The sequence below is a fragment of the Lactuca sativa genome, chromosome 4 (genome assembly GCF_002870075.4).
Source record: "Lactuca sativa cultivar Salinas chromosome 4, Lsat_Salinas_v11, whole genome shotgun sequence".
In the NCBI taxonomy this organism is placed as follows: Eukaryota; Viridiplantae; Streptophyta; class Magnoliopsida; order Asterales; family Asteraceae; genus Lactuca; species Lactuca sativa.
In genome coordinates, this window is record NC_056626.2 from 79,309,542 (window position 1) to 79,325,301 (window position 15,760).

At 31.4% G+C, this 15,760-nt stretch overlaps 1 protein-coding gene across 1 annotated transcript; it reads right to left on the reverse strand.

Moving 5' to 3' along the window:
• Positions 1-12,504: 12,504 nt before the first annotated feature.
• LOC128133844 (senescence-specific cysteine protease SAG39-like) lies at positions 12,505-14,067 on the reverse strand. Its single transcript, XM_052771369.1, has 2 exons — positions 13,511-14,067; positions 12,505-13,403 (listed from the first exon to the last, which is right to left on the reverse strand). Exons 1-2 carry the CDS (start codon positions 13,947-13,949, stop codon positions 12,811-12,813), a joined length of 1,032 nt encoding a protein of 343 aa, XP_052627329.1. The 5' UTR covers positions 13,950-14,067; the 3' UTR covers positions 12,505-12,810.
• Between the last annotated feature and the right edge of the window lie 1,693 nt (positions 14,068-15,760).

Sequence of the window (15,760 nt, forward strand, 5' to 3'; positions counted from 1 at the left end):
CATTAATTTGGTAATGATTTTAATTAACATGGTATGAGTGGATTGAAATTTTAACTGATTAAGGTGTTACATCTTGTTAGTATGATATTGTGGTTATTAAAGTCGTTCTTTTCATTTGTTGTTAGTATCTATTATATGGATGTATAGCTTTACTAATGTCGGTTTATGTTGGTGCATATTGATTTGGCTTCACACATTATTAGGATGTCTTGACTTAAAAGACACTCCTCTGTAAGTAGAACTTATCTCCTTTATATGTTATGCCTCCAAATGAATTCTTTTTGAAAACAATTTTGGTCTTATATTAATTTTTTTTTGTGTGTTTGTGCTATGGTTGTTCTAAGATCAAAAGCACCTGTTAGTAGTTAGGGTTCATAAAAGCCATATAGTACTCAACGTACAACTATGTAGATAAAAGCTACTTATCATTCATGGGTTTTTTGACATTATATCTAAAAGTTATATTATGGCATATGGTGTCTAATGGTGTTTCTTCATTTAATCGTCTTGTAGTTAAATTACCCCTAAGGGTTCTATCTTCATTCAAGCATTGTGTGGCTGCTAGAAGGAATTTTTAAAACTTCTTTAGCATTCACAAGGTTTAAGTGAATTTCTCAATTCAAAGTAAGTTCAAATTGAAATTTAGTTAATAACATTTATGTTTAAGTGAATTTCAAAGAATTATATATATATATATATATATATATATATATATATATATATATATATATATATATATATATATATATATATATATTTCTTCAGGCTTTCATCAATGTGTTAATGTTTTGAATACATTTGTATACAATAAGGTATTTCATCGTGAATGTGTGAATGATGCCTTATGAATCTGATCTGACAAGTTTGGCATGCTCATTGATTGGTTGTCATAGTAGTTAAAACACAAATTAATAGTTAAATAATATCTTAATAGTTTATTATATAGCTTAATAGATAAAACGTCTTAAAAGTTAAGTGCTTAATAGAAAGAACCAACTTAATATTTAAGTGATTAATAGGAAAAATAGCTTATTATTTAATCAAGAAACAAAAAAAGCTAAACTTTTCCAAAGTTCATAACAGAAAAAAGTAGATTAAAAAACGGTTTAATCACCTTAATTATATTTTAGCTTAAACTACTTTTTACATGTAAGCAATTTGGCATCATATGCTTATTTACAATGCTTAAAATGTCCATTTCATATATATGTTATGGTTTCTGTATCATAAATGGTCCTTGTAGCATGAATGTATTACAGATTTGGTCCCTTTGGCAGGTAACTGTTACAAAAATGCTCCATGTTGTAGGAAAACTTGACAAAAATGATTCTTTTAAGAATTTGTTATAGAAATTGCCCCTTTTAAGAATCTATTAGATGTAATACTTGATGATTCTTTCTACTGTTTTGTATCCAAAGAAACATGGGCACATTCAATTTGTAGGTAGGATGTCGATTGTAAAAGAAAATGGTGCTTCATCTTCCATCGTTCCTACTAACTCTCCTCTAGGATTTCAAAGATCCTTACCAAGTCATCATAACAATGATAAGTACTTTCAACTAGGATAACAAAGTGATCCATGATTCTTTTTATATTGTTAATATTTTTACATGATTCATTATGGTTATATTTAATTATCATATCATTATATATTAATTATCATGTGTTATTTAATTTATTTTTATGATATCTATCAATGTAGGTTATTGGAGCTACATGGTATTTATTGGCTATTGGTTAAAACAAACTGAGGTTTTGGCTTTATGGTTATCTAGTTTAAAGGATTGGTTTCTTATACGCATTTCAATCTTATCAATAGTTCAATACCATCTTTCTTTGTTTCAGGTTCTATGAAATTGCAGAAGTCTGATTTTGAGAGCTCATTCTACACAAAACATTCTCAATCCTATGTAATTCATCCAACCCTAATCCAATCAATTGGCAAGCAAACAATTTGAAAATGTTGTAAAATTAGAAAACGATCTTGGGTTATGGGGGTTAAAAAGGTGTCTTCTTGCTACATAATAGATGTATAATATTCAACATTTTAGAAGATATATTTTTTAAAATATTGATAACATTGTTGTAAATTGTTGTTAGACAAGTTAAATTTTAATATAAGAAGTTCTTTTGTGTTTTCTATTTATTATTATTATTATTATTATTATTATTATTATTATTATTATTATTATTATTATTATTATTATTATATTCCATTTAAACTTATAAAAAATTGACCAAATTTTCAAATATAAATGCTTTGTGATGAAAAAGTTACAGCTAAAATCAAAAAAATATTGTCTTTATTTTAACAATTATTTAGTGACATGAAAAAAGTGTTGCAAAAACCAAAAGTGTTATAATGGAATAAAAAAAGTGCCACTAAAACCCTAAAGGGTTGCAACGACACAACTAAAAAGTGCCACTAAAGGCCTTTAGTGACACTTTTTTTGTGCCGCTGATTACCAATGAGGTTTTTAGTGACACTTTTTCTGTGCCACTAAATGTCACTTTATTTGTAGTGAAGGCCTTCGATATGATACCATTCCTTCAAGCGAATCAAAAGAATTCAAGCATTCATCGGTTTGAAATCCAATTGAATGAAAAACTATCATATCTTCATCAAAATCACATTGAATTCCCATTTCTTAAACTTCAACAAATTTGAGAACATGAAGATCATTTGGGTCTTCAATAAGAGAAACATATTCCTTTATGAATAATTCTCTTTCTTTTCCTTCCTTTTGATTTTCACACCAAGATAACATATTCATGGTAATTTCAAGCAAACATCCAATCTTTGAAAGAGGTTGAAATATCAATCTTCCATGATCATCTTCCAAGCCTCCATAAGAAACCAAAGTTTCCCATGTAATCAACTCGTCTTTCAACAATAACCCATAAAATTGTTTCTCATTGACTTTGTATTTGACATCTTCAATCATCACGATCCAAGAATCATAGGCCAAATACACCATGATCAAAAGAAATTGAATATTTAACAATGAAGATTCACTCGAATCATGTTGTCATCATGGATCAATTCTTAAGAACTTCAAGAACACCCGCTCTAATACCAATTTTAGTGACCCTAATTATGATGAAGTGCGGAATTGTAAAGATCTAGTGAATCATACAAACATGAAGAACACAATGAGTAAATATACACGTTTAAGCTCCATTAGAATAGTAAGAGTACAAGTGAGTTTTGAATATTCTCTCACTAAACTAACTCTCTAAATGGGTTTTCTTACATAATGGGATTCACTCACTTCCTATTTATAGGAAAGACTCAACCCATTTACACATACAAGAAGGTAAGCAACATCCAATGAGAACTTTGCACCTAAAAATGTCGAAAAACTATATGGTTCAAAAACTTCTTAACAGTTTGAAGCATTGCAATCTCATCATAAAACTCATCAATTATAGCTTCTCCAATAACCTGTAAGTCTTAGATACCATTTTATTTAGTATCGAACTATATTAAAAAAAAAACCTATCAACTCAATTCTACATATATTATAGAAATTTCAAGATAAGTTAAAAAATGAATCTAAAATTTCGAAGTTGATCGACATATCTTTATAACTACCAAGTGGTTTGTAACATCCCGGAATTTGTAGGTATTTTCAAACCCTCTTTTATTATTATTCTGTCATTATTAGTCCTTGGGGGTGTAAGGGTGAAACCACGAGAAGTCTAAGGGTTAAAGTTGCAACTTTGGAATCAAGAGGAGTATGCTAAGCGTACATAAGGGTATGCTGAGCGTACTAGATGCGCCTTAGTACGTTGTGCGTACACTTTTGTACGCTGGACGTACTTATGTCAGATGGAAACCCTAATATTTAGGGTTTGGGTGCTATATAAGTGTCCTTATGAGCTCATAACCCTCTAACATTTTAGCCTCCCTACCTTTGAGCCGTTTTCCCCAAATCTTAACCCCTTTCTTGAGTGTGTGAGCTAAAAGTTTGTGTTTTCGGTAGTTGAAGAAGAAGGTATTGCATCAAGGAGTTGGAGAAGTGAGGCAAGCTTGTAGATCTGAGGTTACTTTATGCTCTTAAAGCTCATGCCGTTATGTTTACATGATATAGATCTTGCCATAATAGCTTTATAATACCTTTCTTGTCACAAAAGTCCCAAGTTTGTGCATGATGTTAAGTTGTCCTTTCAGACCCTAGGAAGGGTCCAAAGTGATAAAAATGAGGTCCCAATGACTAGAAGTGTCTCATGCAAGTGGTTGAGAGGTCTTAATTGATTAAGACTTTGAATTAAGAACTTTCTGGACGTCCAAAGTCTTAAAGTTTGAGACTTTATGGTTCTAAGACACATTTAGCCCATGGATCTGGAATTTGGGCCCAAGTGCTTAAGCCATTAAGCACTTATTAAGGTTTTGGTAAAAACTCGTGTACGCCCCGCATAAGTTTTGTATGCCCAATGTACTAAGTTAACCACCCTGATGGTGGTTAACGCAAGGCGGAGTACGCCCAACTTACTAGAGGAGTACGCCCCGCGTACGCCCTCTGATGGGCTTTTGTGATTTGGGCTTCGAGATTGGGCCACTTTTGGGCCAGTTTGACAATGGGCCTTGTTGGACTGTCTGAATAGATGTGTTTTGGGCCTAATATGTAATTGGACCTTAGGGTGAGGCCCAATTATAGAGTTAGGCCCAACTGGGAAAATTGGGCAAATGGTGGGCCTTGTATATTTGGACTTTTGGATCATGGATTTGGTATTGGGCCTTGGGCCAAATTAGAGAAAGGGCAAAATCGACTATTACCCTATGTGGGACCCTTGTTCAAGATTGATATCCCAATTGTTGACTTAGTATTCATTATTTTGGATAGTTCAGGATTTTCGGTGAGACAACGATCGGGGACTTTCAGTCTAGTTCAACACTACTTGTAAGGTGAGTTTTCCTCACTATATTGACAGGGTCGTAGGCACCAATGACGACCCTTTTGGATTGTTATCCTGGTTATCGCATGATGATATGCTTAGTGACCTGTTAGGTCGGTATTCTGGTATATAGGATGATGCTATGTTTAGCAACATGTTAAGTCGGTATCCTGGTTTATAGGATGATGTTATGATTAGTATTCTGTTAGATCGGTCTGACTGTTTGTATATGCTAGCATTTGTTATCTATATGTTGATTGTATGCTTGGGGGTGGGTTGAGGCGGACCAAATTTGTGTTGTAGGCCAACATACCAGATGACCTGGATAGACTGCATGCCCAATAGGGCATATCACTCAGGGTGACAGCCCGAAGAATGGTCCAAACAGGCTGAAGGCCCGGTACGGCGGACCAGACATGCTGAAAGTTCTGAGAGTGGGCCAGACAGACTGAAGGCCCGATGAAGGCGGTCCACTCATACTATAGACTCTATATGAATGTTGTTGTTTATGATATGGTTATGGTTTGTATGGTGTTGGTATTTTGGGGGAATTCACTAATCTTCGGGCTTACAGTTTTGGATTTTGTTTTAGGTATTTTGGATGATCACGGGAAGGTGAAGGCTTGATCGTGCACCTCCTGCATTTTATGATTTTGATTTATGGGATACTTTGATATGAAACTATTTTGAAATCATTTAAATAATGGTTTTTGAATGCTTGAAAAAGTTTTAAATTTTCATGGATATCATGGATGTTACATGATTTCTGGAAATAGACCCTGTTTATTATGTACAATCATGTATCTATCACCAAATAGATACTATCAGTTCACAATTAATTTAAAAAAAGAATCCTAGTATGATAGAACTTTATCGACGTGTAGACGGTTCATCATGTTGGAACAACCATCAATCAACCTTACTTTTAAAAGAAAACCCCTCTTTCTCTCTCTTCTTCCATCCATATTTCTTTCTAATGAAGATTAGAAAAAATCCAACTTCAATCTTTCCTTTAGTTATGGATTTCAATAATCCTAACAAGACTGTATTTTTCATGTACAGATTACATTTTGCAACCCTAAAGTATTCAAATTTAAGAATATTACCAATTTCCATTGTTTGAATTGAATATTTTTTTTTACAAAATTAAGAGAAAAACTACAAAAATACATTTTTCAAATGCATACCCACTACCAACTATATCAAACTGCTGAAATGCTTTGTAGATATTTTCTTCACGTTCTGGTTTGTGTCTATGCATTGTTGTTGTAATGAACTCAATGTAGTGTATTGACCAATTTCCATCTATATTGGCATGTAACACAATTAGCGTGAAGATGTATATGTGAATATGATGTATACATGAATATGAGGAAAATGTGTTATTAAGAAAACCTTGAGAGCAAGTGTCTTGAGTTTGTTCATGGATGAGAGTTGCTTCATCCTATAAAGGATTGCATTGTCGATTGGCTTGCCTAATGCTTCTCCATCTTCTTAAATCCATGGATTCTTTGTATAAGTTCAAAACACGAATGCTAGTAGTATTAAAATTGTATGCTATGAAGATGAAAAATTGCAAAAAAAATAAAAATAAAAATAAAAAAAATTGAATACCAGAATAACTGAAAAGAGGGAAATCGAAAATGTAAAGACTTATAATTGGAGTTCACCTAAAGATTACTTATCCATCAATTTCATGCGCTTCTTTCCCTTCACCTTATCGATGACTAGCAGATAGAAGGAATCAAGATAGAAGAAAACTAAGTTGAAAGTGACAAAAAAAAAACAAAGAAATTAGTAAAAATTAGAGAAGTCCAAACCTAGTGCTCTCCATTCGGTTTGAAGCAGATAATATTAAGAGAATCTTCAGCTATAGAGTATTGAGAAGATAAGAGGCACAAGTGAAACATCAGATTATAAATGATTGCAAGAGGTAGATAGGAGGTTCGAGATGATAACGGGGCAATTGATGCGCATCCCAAATAATCAGGACTAATTGAAATTTTAAATTTGAATTGAATGCCTAACAAAATGATACGTGACAAACATAAACTAAATGCTTCAACAAGTGACACGTGGCAACCTAAAAGAACTATTCTTTTATTGTGTAGGGTAGACTTATGGTAATAAAAATCATATAACGAAATATAAAGTTTAGAAAAATGAAAAAAAAATCATAGAAAATCAATCATGAATATATTATCGTTCTATTTAAAATAAATATGGTATATAACCAACCTACATCAACACAAAAAGATAAAATAAATTACAAATCATAATGCATTATCAATAAAAAGTAAAAAACGTTGACCCATGTTCAAATCATGGCACCACTCAGCCTTTGTGGCCATGGAGGTTCGCCTGCAGTGACTCCAGGGCATGAGGCAAAGCTTTATGTTTGCAGCGGGGGATTAGTCGGTGCGCGAAAGCTGGCCCGGAAACCATCGTTAGAGAAGTTCCCTTTCCAAAAAAAAAAAAGTAAAAAACGTTATACAGAAAAAAATATACTATTTTTTCATAATACAAAATTGGAAGTTGTATTATTTATGATCCTTATCTAAAATAAAAAAAATATTAATTATTTTCTATTTTAAATGTAATAGATATATAAAAATATTATAGCCTGTAGGCACCATAGTTACAAAAATAAAACAACATAATCATTAATCATATATTTGCAAAAATCACTTTTTATAAACAACATTGGATAATATAATATCTTAATTTGAGTTCTCTTTCTTCGACGATTAATTTCGTTTCGAAGAATGGTGAATAGTTTAATTTCAACATTTAGCTTCTTTTAGACGAGCAACAAATAGTTAAGTTTTTAAGATTGGTTTCTTCGGTAAAGATCTAATAATATAAATAAGTTGCAATATATCATACTTTCCAAGAAGTTTGCACACATGAATCAAATCAAATGAGAGAAATGTCAAAACAACAAAAGAACAATAGAAAATGAAATTGATTGAGTTTGTTGGTTTTTTCACATTCAAGTATTCAACCGTCTTTATAATGACCATTTGTACTGCAAATAATGTTTGATAGGACTAGATTATATTATCTATATCTCTGAATTTCCGGATGTTATTTTCACTTTTGTAAACCAAAGTGTTAATTTTTTTTTTACATTTCACCTTTGTAAACCAAAGTATTATTTTTTGATGTCGATTTAAGGGTATATAAAAAGTTAACACTAACAGTATAAAGTTTATATCTAAGTAAATGTATATTAAATATAACTACAAAAACATAAATAATATTATTTACATACTTACCGCGGAACAAAGATGATGTAAATAAATGAAAAGACAACATTAAACTAAGGCATAATAATATCATTAATCTTTGACCATTGAACAAAACTTCATTAAAACAAAGTAAAAAGCACAAAACATACAATTGGTTTCAAATACTCATAATAATATAATAATAATAAAGTTGTGTATCTATGAAAATTATGTATTTATACGCATATTGATCTTATAATCGATTTATTCCTCATATATATTTTTTTATTCAGTTAAGTTCAAAAAACCGGTAATCATATTCAATTTAACCATTTTACCCGGTCAATAGGTCATCAAACTTTCAAAAATTATATTTATAGCCCAGATTTCAAAATTTATTACAAATTTGGTCCAAAATTTACATTTTGGCCTAGATTTTAATTTTTATTATAAACTTGATCCAAAAATTACCTTTTTGGCCCAAATTTTAGAATTTTTTTATGAATTCATCGTAACTTTAGTTTTTTACAACTTTTTTTTCTCAAAATTTTGTTTCGAATATGATTTTTCTTTATAAAATCATATTTATACAAAAAAAAACATATTTTCACATAAAAAATCTTATATTTTCTATATAAAAACATTTAAAAAAACTTTTTTGTATATGTAATAACCGTTTATAAAAATAGATATTTATTAAGTACATAAAAATATATAAATCCGTTTATATAAAACATATTTATACATACATTTATTTTCCAAAAAAAAGATGTATGCAAACACCTATTTTATTATAGATATATTTGTATGCAAACACATATTTATAAAAAATATATATACAAACACATATTTCATAGTAAACATATGCATTTATTTTGTAAAAAAGATATTTATATACACCCAAATAATTGTTTGTATATAGTTCTTTTCTAAACATATATATATATATATATATATATATATATATATATATATAAGGTTTTTATAAAAGAATGGGATACAAACACCATTTTATAAAAAAAAAATATAGATATACACCTATTTGTGTGCATATATATATATATATATATATATATATATATATATATACACACACACACACACACACACACTCCTATTTGTGTGCATATATATATATATATATATATATATATACACACACACACACACACACACACATACATTTATTATGAATTGGGTGTTTTTTTTACATTTTTTATAAACATGTGTTTGTATACAAATGTATTTATAATAAAATAGGTGTGTATATATTTTTTATTTTGTAAAATACGCGTCTGTATATATATATATATATATATATATATATATATATATATAATAAAAAAATATTTGTATATATTTATGTACTTAATAAATACCTATTTTTATAAATAGATATTTCATACACAAAAAAGTTTTTTTTTTATTTTTTAAATTACATAGACAATATAAGATTTTTTATGTGAAAATATGTTTTTTTATATACATATGATTTTATAAAGAAAAATATATTGGAAACAAAATTTTGAGAAAAAAAGTTGTAAAAAAACTAAAATTAGGATGAATTGGTAACAAAGTTCTAAAATTTGGGCAAAAGAGTAAATTTTAGACCAAATTTGTAATAAAATTTATTATCTGGGCAAAAAATGTAATTTTGGACAAAATTTGTAATAAATTTTGAAATCTGGGCCAAAAATATAATTTTTGAAAGTTGGATGACTTGTTGACCGGGTAAAAGGTTAAATTGAATACGATTACCATTTTTTTTAGACTTAATTGAATAAAAAAAATATATTAGAACTAAATCGATTAGACGAGCAATATGTAAGAACTTTATTGTAGTTTTCCTTTAAACTAAAGCACAATAATATCATTAATCTTCGACCATTGAACAAAAGTTATTTAAAACAAAGTAAAAACCACAAAACTTACAATTGTTTTCAAATACTCATAATAATAATAAAATAATAATAAAGTTGTGTATCCATGAAAATTATGTATTTGTTAGGCATCCATAAACTAAGGTACTCTTAAAAGATAAAAGAAAAAAAAAGCAAGAATGTCACATGAAAGTGGTAAAAGATGCAAACTTGACAACATAACTATTCCAAATTTCCATTGTACTTCCGTTACTTTGAACATTTTACCATCATGCATCTAATCAAAGCGATTATACTTTAGTTCCTTTGATAATTTTAGCATCTTACATTAGTTTTTCTTAAAACAGACAAACAATGAACATGCATTGCTATTTCCATTTCCATTAAAATAATCATTCTTGGCTTTTAGTCAAGCCCAAAGCCCATGGTTTGATTTCCATTGCTACAAATCCATAAAAAAAATCAAAAAACTTTAGCATTTTAATTTGATTAAAAGAAGCAAAGAAACATGCTACCTTTTTGAGAAACACCATAGCAATAAAACATGTTTCTCTTTTGGTTGAGGCTATATGTTTCCAGGTCTGAATTTTATTGATTAATCCTCTCTTCAGTACTATATACTATAGAACAACCCCACAAGCTCTGCCCCACTTCATTGTTCAACCCAACCATGTGAATATCCATATCCATAATTGACAATGTCAATAATAAAACATTACATATATTTTCAAGTCTAATATCTTCATAAGAAAAAAAAAAATTAAGTATAGTTATAAATTGGTTAATTTTGCAGGTAAACCCGTCAATGTTTTTAATTGATAAAAAACTTTACCTACTATGCCCTTGTAGTTAAACCCGTCAGATGCTTATATATAAGTAGGGTGAACGCGGTGTGGTTATTGGCCAAAACCTCACCACTAACCACAAATGCGGTTAATCCATTTTAAAAACCTCTTGGTGCGGTTATTTTTGCGTGCGGTTTTGTTTTTGTGTGTTTCGGTTATTAACCGCACATATTTGGTGCAGTTATTTTGTGTGGTTTATAATCGTATTTTAGAGTTTAAACATATTATTTGTATAATAATAAAAAACTATAAGGTATAAAACAATTAACTTAAATTCCAAACAACTAATATCTTAAAAATTTTAAATCACTAGTAATTAACAATAAATATCTTAAAATTGTCAAATTTCACAATTTTCCAAAGTTAAACATATGAAAAAACTAACACTTTTGTCTTCTAGAATTTTATCCTTTTTTTATTCATGAAACTTGTCTTATTTTTAATATTTAATATATTAATCATTAATAAAAAAATTTATATAGTATATGCGGTGCGCTGCGGTTTTTTCTGCGGTTTTTGAAAACTAATAACCGCACCGCACCACAAGTTTGCGGTTTTTGAAAAACTGAGAACTTCACCATCGGTTTTAATTGCGTTTGCGATTTATGCGGTTAATTTTAATTACGGTGCGGTTTTTGTTTACTCTATGTATAAGCATAAATGTCATAAGCACCAATATATCCAAGAATGTCACATGAAAGTGGTAAAAGATGCATACTTCACAAGATAAAACCTTTTTAACAAAAGAAGTTGGATCATCCAAGGTAAATTGGTGAAGCTCCATGTAAAATATTGTACGTGGCACCCACAACAACATACAAATTTCATAATCAAAGAACCTAGGTAGAGTAACTATTTTGAAATATACAAATGTGTTACTCTGTTATGTTTTTACCATTTTCACCATAAATATATGGAGGCCTTCATGCGTATATCCATATGATCATCCATAATTAGCCTATTAAACTGAATCTCGTTAGTCTAAAGTTCGGATATAAAAAACAAGGAAAATGCTAAAATACAATTGACAATTACATACCTCATGTTTAAATATAAGTAATAAACTCATAACCAAGTATCATATGTCAAAAAATACAAATAAAAACAATATTTTTATCTTGGTAGGTTTGGCTTCGATCGAAACTTCAAAAATAACTATGAAACTCATATATTTAGAATCAAATTAACCTAATCCTACACAATTTAAGATGACTTCCACAAAGGGTAGCGATTCTATTGTTCTTTTGAATAACATAATAAATAAATCTAACAAACAACCATAGAAAAACCAAACAATAGAAAGCTAGAAAATTTGGACCAAAAGATGAAGAAACAGGAACAGGAAGAAGCAGCGTATTTTAGAATTGTTACCGATTATATTAGGGTTTTAGTAAGAGAGAGTAGTTGAGAGATAGATGAATCCATAGCTATTCCACATATACCTTCTTTGGCACTAATCTCTTTGCATCATTATGTATCCACTAAATAGGTCACGGTGGCTATAGAGACAGGTTGCTTCCGACTTTATGCCCTTATAAAGAGATAAAATAACTTTAGGTACTAAAGCGATTATCCCTAAGAACATTGCGGTGCATCTATGTCATTTCCCCTTAGTAGTTAATATGTCATGACCATTTTTTGACGGGATGTGTTTGTTTGTTTTGTGTTTCGTGTTTTTTTGTTTTTTTATTTGAATATTTTTTTTATAACCCAAACTTATCTAAATTAAGGATTAGCCCCCGGCTATATTCTACATTGTATTGAGATATAGAATATACGAAGAAAACTTGCATTTGATTATGAGTAGATTTATATTAATTAACAAGTATATAATTTGTGTAACATAGATTACAAGGACCAGAATACAATAATTACATATATATACATATGGACATGCAGATAGCCATGCTTCGTGTGTTTAATTCAGGTTATAAAAGGCAAGTATAAACTGGAGATCTAAGCAGTTGGATACGATGAATCCATAGCTATTCCACATAGACCTTCTTTGGCACTAACATCTCTTTGCATCATTATGTATCCACTATCCCCCCAGCTGGCACCCCACGAATTTTTTACCAACCAGTACTTCATTCCATCATCGGTCACTCCATATCCAACTGCTGTAACACCATGGTCAAGATCAGTTCCACAATCCCCAGTAAACACGCCACCTGAATAGAACTGGAAACCCATGCCACTGGCGTCAATGGAAACTGATATGGGTTGATTGGCGACTGCCTGTAACAATGCGGATTCACTGTTGGCTGGCACTTTTTCATACCCAGTAATGGTGGCAGCATGGACAGCTTCTTCCTTGGTGTTGCAGGTTCCATCTGCTGCCTGATATGGGTAAGCCACCTCGGTGTTGATGCCTTTGTTTTTAACGATAAACTCAAAGCCATCTTCCATCTCCCCACCATCGCATCCTTGATCTACACCACTCCTGTCACAGTCCACTAGCTCTTGCTCAGACAGTGAAATTAGTTTTCCAGTTGTCAGCTGAGTAATTCCTTCCGTTGCAGCGATTGTTGAAAATGCCCAACAGCTTCCTATAGAATAAAAAACACTAAACTATATATAACCACGATATTTACGTATTGCCAATAGTGTAGAAATCAGTTTTTTTTATGTTTTTGTTGTTTCATTATCAACGTACCACATTGGCCTTGATCTTTAACTGGGGTAACAGCTCCTTTCTTTCTCCAATCCATGCTAGGTGGCACGGCAGTCACGTTTTCATACCTAAAAGGTGGTGTTCTTGCTGATCTTTTGTTTGATGAAAACTTATATCCATTACGAGCGGCTTTGAACTCTTCATTCGTTTGGTCTGCAAATTTGTTAATCGCTACTTTGTAAGGCTGGTTTTCAGCAGTATTGAAGGATTCGATGAATTCTACGTTGTCCTTGAATACGTTGAAGCGCATTTTCTTCTCTGCGTCATCCTGGTACACACGTCCATAGCGTAGCATCCACAGCTCATGTCTCTCAGAGATGGATACATCACTTAACATTCGGCACGTAACTCCTGAAGACCACATCCCTACAACAAGAAGAAAGGCGATAAGATGCATTATTTTGAGAGACGAAAGGCCCATTGGTTACACGTTTGATGCCTTTCTGATTGTCTTTGAAGAGCCAACTGTTTTAGGTTTTTGAGTTGGTGCATGGCTTTCGGTGTATGATTTATATAGGACGAGATTCTGGTTTATTAAACATTTTTTTTTGGCGTGGAGGAGGCAACTAATATGATGTAACTGAAAAAGCATCCTTTTTTAGTTGACTGCAACGATAAATGTACATGCTATGACAAGTATATATTTACGAAAACTATTGTGTTTGTATGCATCTTTTTTAAAAAAAAAAGAAACTTTTAGATCAGTTATGGAAAAAACAAAATTGGTTAAGAAATTTCTTAATGGGACACCAAAACGTTTTATTAATATGGTGGTTTTTATAGAACAAGTTGTAGATTTGAAGACCATCGGTTATGATGATGTTGTGGGCCGACTTAAAGCTTATGAAGAAAGGATCAAAGTTGAGGAGATCCAACCCGATCAAAATCAGCTTTTATTTGATAATTCGGATGAAAAAGCAAAAGAAAAAGAGCGTAGGTGTAAACATTGTGGTTGTGGAAACTCGAATGGGGAAGACTATGGGCGTGGCCGAGGTGGAGGTCGGGGGTTCGGGAAAATTCGAGAAGATGGTCGAGTACAACGGGACAAGAGTCACCAGAAGTGTTACAAGTGTAATGAGATTGGACATTACATATCAGACTGTCCATTGTGGGAGAAAAAGGATGAGCTTCACTTGACCCGGTGCGAGGATGATGAACCGACACTGTTGTGAATGAGCAACGGGGTGATTGTTGAGATTAATCAGGTTTAATTCACAGGTTTACATGCATGACTGCTAGTTTAATAAGTTTTAAGGTTTTTAGTTAATAGTTTATCACTGGTTTACGTTATTTAAAGTCTGAATAAGGAAAAATGGGTAAAGGGGTTTGACTGTTTTAATGATATGTACGTTGGGGTTTTACACGTTGGGGTTTAGAAGAAGAAGTCATACCATGTACCATTGGATTAGACTAGTATTTTTCTGCATTTAGTTTCTTCTCACGTGATGTATGCATGTAAGCCTATATAGGCTTTCTTTGATATGACTAGTGCGAGTTTTTTTTTTCTGCAACTTTAAAGTATACAATTTATACTTCATATTAGAAATTGTTTTGTTCTCTTCTCCAAGTTCATTATATACGAGAGTTTAGAGTATAAGATTTGAGGCTTTCCAACAAATCCAGACCTTATCCAGACGACAAGTCGTTGGTATAGACGACAAGTCGTTGGTATAGGGTATGGCGATGACAAGTCGTCGGCAAAGGGTCGTCGGGACAAGCATGTCGGCATAGGTCCATTACGTCGTCGGCATAGATGTCATCGACATAGCTTCACCTATTGCGACGACATGTCGTCAGTACAGCTTTTGTCAACCATATTTTCGGAAAAAAATAAAGTTTTATTAAAAACCTGTGGCGATGACATGTCGTTGGGACACCTATAGCGACGGGAAGTCGCCGCGAAAGGTTTTAGCTATTACGATGACATGTCATCGCTAGAGGGTTTTTAACGGTTGTCGGTTATGGACCTATAGCGACGACTTGTCGTCGGGATAGCTACTTGTTGTTTTTTTAGCTTTATAGGTGTTGTACATTACAATTCCTGCATTTTTAACAAATCCAAAAAATATTACAGCAAATATCAATTGAAATACATTAACTAGGTACCATTGTTCAAATTCAAAACATCAAATTCAAGTTTAATATTACAATAAGTAGTTAACTAACATTGTTCATAATACTAAAAAAAACATAAACCATCATTGTCATAATCGTCTTCTCCTTCTTCTTCTT

Coding starts and splice junctions, on each gene's coding strand:
- LOC128133844 (XM_052771369.1), bottom strand. CDS start 13,949: ATGGGCCTTTCGTCTCTCAAAATAATGCATCTTATCGCCTTTCTTCTT. Junction 13,404..13,510: donor TAAAGATCAAGGCCAATGTG/GTACGTTGATAA, acceptor TTTATTCTATAG/GAAGCTGTTGGGCATTTTCA.